The 2,510-nt window shown below is 36.9% G+C and overlaps 1 protein-coding gene across 1 annotated transcript in view; it reads right to left on the bottom strand.

Annotated features, from left to right (window-relative positions):
- Positions 1-122: 122 nt before the first annotated feature.
- The window catches only part of LOC135215157 (vanin-like protein 3), a 10,626-nt gene continuing 8,238 nt past the window's right edge, over positions 123-2,510 (bottom strand). Inside the window, exons 5-6 of the mRNA XM_064249611.1 lie at positions 2,004-2,115; positions 123-972 (exon numbers count right to left, since the gene is read on the bottom strand). Of these exons, the coding sequence (XP_064105681.1) occupies positions 737-972; positions 2,004-2,115 (348 nt within the window). The 3' untranslated portion in view covers positions 123-736. The remainder of the gene's footprint in view (positions 973-2,003; positions 2,116-2,510) is intronic.

Below are 2,510 nucleotides of genomic sequence, written 5' to 3'. Positions count from 1 at the left end.
TATTTTTTAAGTGATAATTTTTTTCCATACTGAGAAATGTTGAAGGAATTTGATATTTATTGCATTTCTCTTACTGCATTTCTCTGGATCCTTAGAAAAACAGGCGACTGTACAAGCTAGAGTCAAGACATCGTTCACCTCCTCAAAAATATGGATGGTGGCTCGGTAACCGCTTTCTTCTTGTACGAGGGAATAGTTCCACCTTCAGAGTTAAAAAGTTGAACAGTATCTGTAAGGATGGCCGGATAGATATAAGGACCATTGAAATGTCCCTGTAGCTCGTATGGTCTAAAGGTAGAGTCTCCTAAGTAGGCACCTTCGATCTGAGCACAGCTTTCGATGGTTTTCATTGAGACAGAGGACAAACTCCGCAGTTTTCATTGTAAAGGAAATAAGTGAAATTGCCGTGTGGTGTCAGTCCTGCGTAAGATATGAGCATGTACAAAAAGTCTTCGGATCCCCCAGGAGGGTAAGTGTAGGTAACCATACAAGTGATCGAATGCTCATGGTCTATTAAAGTCTCCTGGACAAGTTCACCTGATTTTGACCTGTTAAGAATGATATAGTCGTAATGATCTAAAATCTCGTGTAGGTATTTTTGATGCATATTAACTTCAGTTCTTCTTTCAGGGCGTTTCTTACTTTTCCAGGTGGCAATTTCTTGCGAATCATGCTCCATTGAATCTTTGTTTTTTTTTCATTAGGTGCACTGAGGAATGGCCGGCAGTATTGTGACTCAGCGCTCTTTCACTTCTTGATGTAGAATTATTCCGGGAGAATCCGGTGCGTGCGTTAAAATATCCCCGATGATCAGTTTGGTGCCAGAAGAAGTGTCGTAGGTGTACTCATCAGGGTCTGACGCAACGCCCCTGAAAATTCCGGTCCCTAAGAAACCTCCCATAGGATTGTAGTGATTTGCAGCTATGAGGTTTGCTTGGTATCCTTCGGAGAAGCCCTTCCAAACCTGAGGAGCTGAAAAGGGGGATTGAATCTGAGAATTAGATATAGGTCGATATTTGTGTGTGTGTGTGTGTGTGTGTGTGTGTGTTCAAGGAACGTGACTCGGAAGCCTCACAGTCTTGTCTTAAAGTTATGTAGGAGTAATAAGTTCTTTATTATTATTATTATATTATTATTATTACTTATTATTATTATTATTATTATTATTATTATTATTATTATTTATTTTACCAGAGTAGCCTTTAACTTATTAAGAATACCTCCAAAAACATAATGTCCGTATATGAAAAAAGAGGCAAATACTGTCAAGAGAAATAGATTATATACATACAATGACTGCATAAATAAATAGTTCAGCAAAGGTAAATTTATGCATATATAGATATCAGTTTTTAATAAACAAATAGTCGATTGTTTTTGTAAATTAACCAGTGCTTCTTCAATTGGCTGATGAACGGTATGATAAGAATGGTAGTTGTGGAGAAGCTTCCCATTATTATGACTTTCTAGAATGAGAATAATTCTTTGTGGAATAAACTATAAAGGAAATTGAGTTTTCTGGCGTGATGCCACACCACAGAATGATCATATGGGACAAATAGGAGTATAGGGAAACTGAAGGTCAGAGGAAATTAAATGTTAATGAATATCTGGCAACATTCATGATATGTTTTTGAGTCTGCAGAAATATTTTGAGAGAAGAAAATAAATATTTATTTGTTTTTTAGACATAAAATACTTCCTCACTGATCTGTTTCCGGATAAAAGGCAGATTCTCACTGATCTGATATTTGTGAAGCGCAGGTTTGTTGTAAGTCTTATAACTAACAGAAATTTCTTCGCAAAACTAGTATAATGAATCCAGAAAGAAATTATATGATTTTACTGAAATTTTTAAAAATTTTGCAAAGCTGGATGTCCCATGCTGTCAAAGAAATTCTAGGATCATTAATCATGAAACAAAAACTCAGTGTAAATTAGATTTGTTCATTTCCATTGCAAACGAGTCATTTGGCATTAGAAAGAGACGGAGGCAAACTTACCCACATGAAAGGGAAGTTGATCCATCCAACCTGAGCTCGTGATAACGTCCCTGACTCCGAAGCTCTCCATGTTGGAGACCGCTGGGTCATAAAATAAAATATCGAAGCTGATCTGCAAGAAAGATTTTGCGTTTTTTCTTATTAATAATTGAATCAGTTCATGTTCCCCCTCCTGGGAGAATACTGTGGGGAAGTGTCAGCTAGGCACCAGAAGAGTTTGGAGACCCTGCAGGCCTACAAGCATGGGAGCTATTAGAAAGAAGTCTAGAGATAAATTGTGGTTTTGTGGGAAATCGTCACATGAAAGACGTGAATGGCTGAATTTCAGAGTTCTCTCAGTCGCATATAGGAGACGATGAAGGTGTGTGTAATCTGTTTACGTACGGATGAATGCATTCATGAACATTCTAGTAACCATACCAACTACATTCTTAAGAATAACTCCCATAATTATATATTCACATATATACCGTACTGTTACTTTTAAATACATAGTACATACAGTAT

Source organism: Macrobrachium nipponense, chromosome 5 (genome assembly GCF_015104395.2).
Source record: "Macrobrachium nipponense isolate FS-2020 chromosome 5, ASM1510439v2, whole genome shotgun sequence".
Classification (NCBI taxonomy): domain Eukaryota; kingdom Metazoa; phylum Arthropoda; class Malacostraca; order Decapoda; family Palaemonidae; genus Macrobrachium; species Macrobrachium nipponense.
Note: the sequence above shows the minus strand (reverse complement) of the source record. Positions and strands in the feature narration are given on the sequence as shown.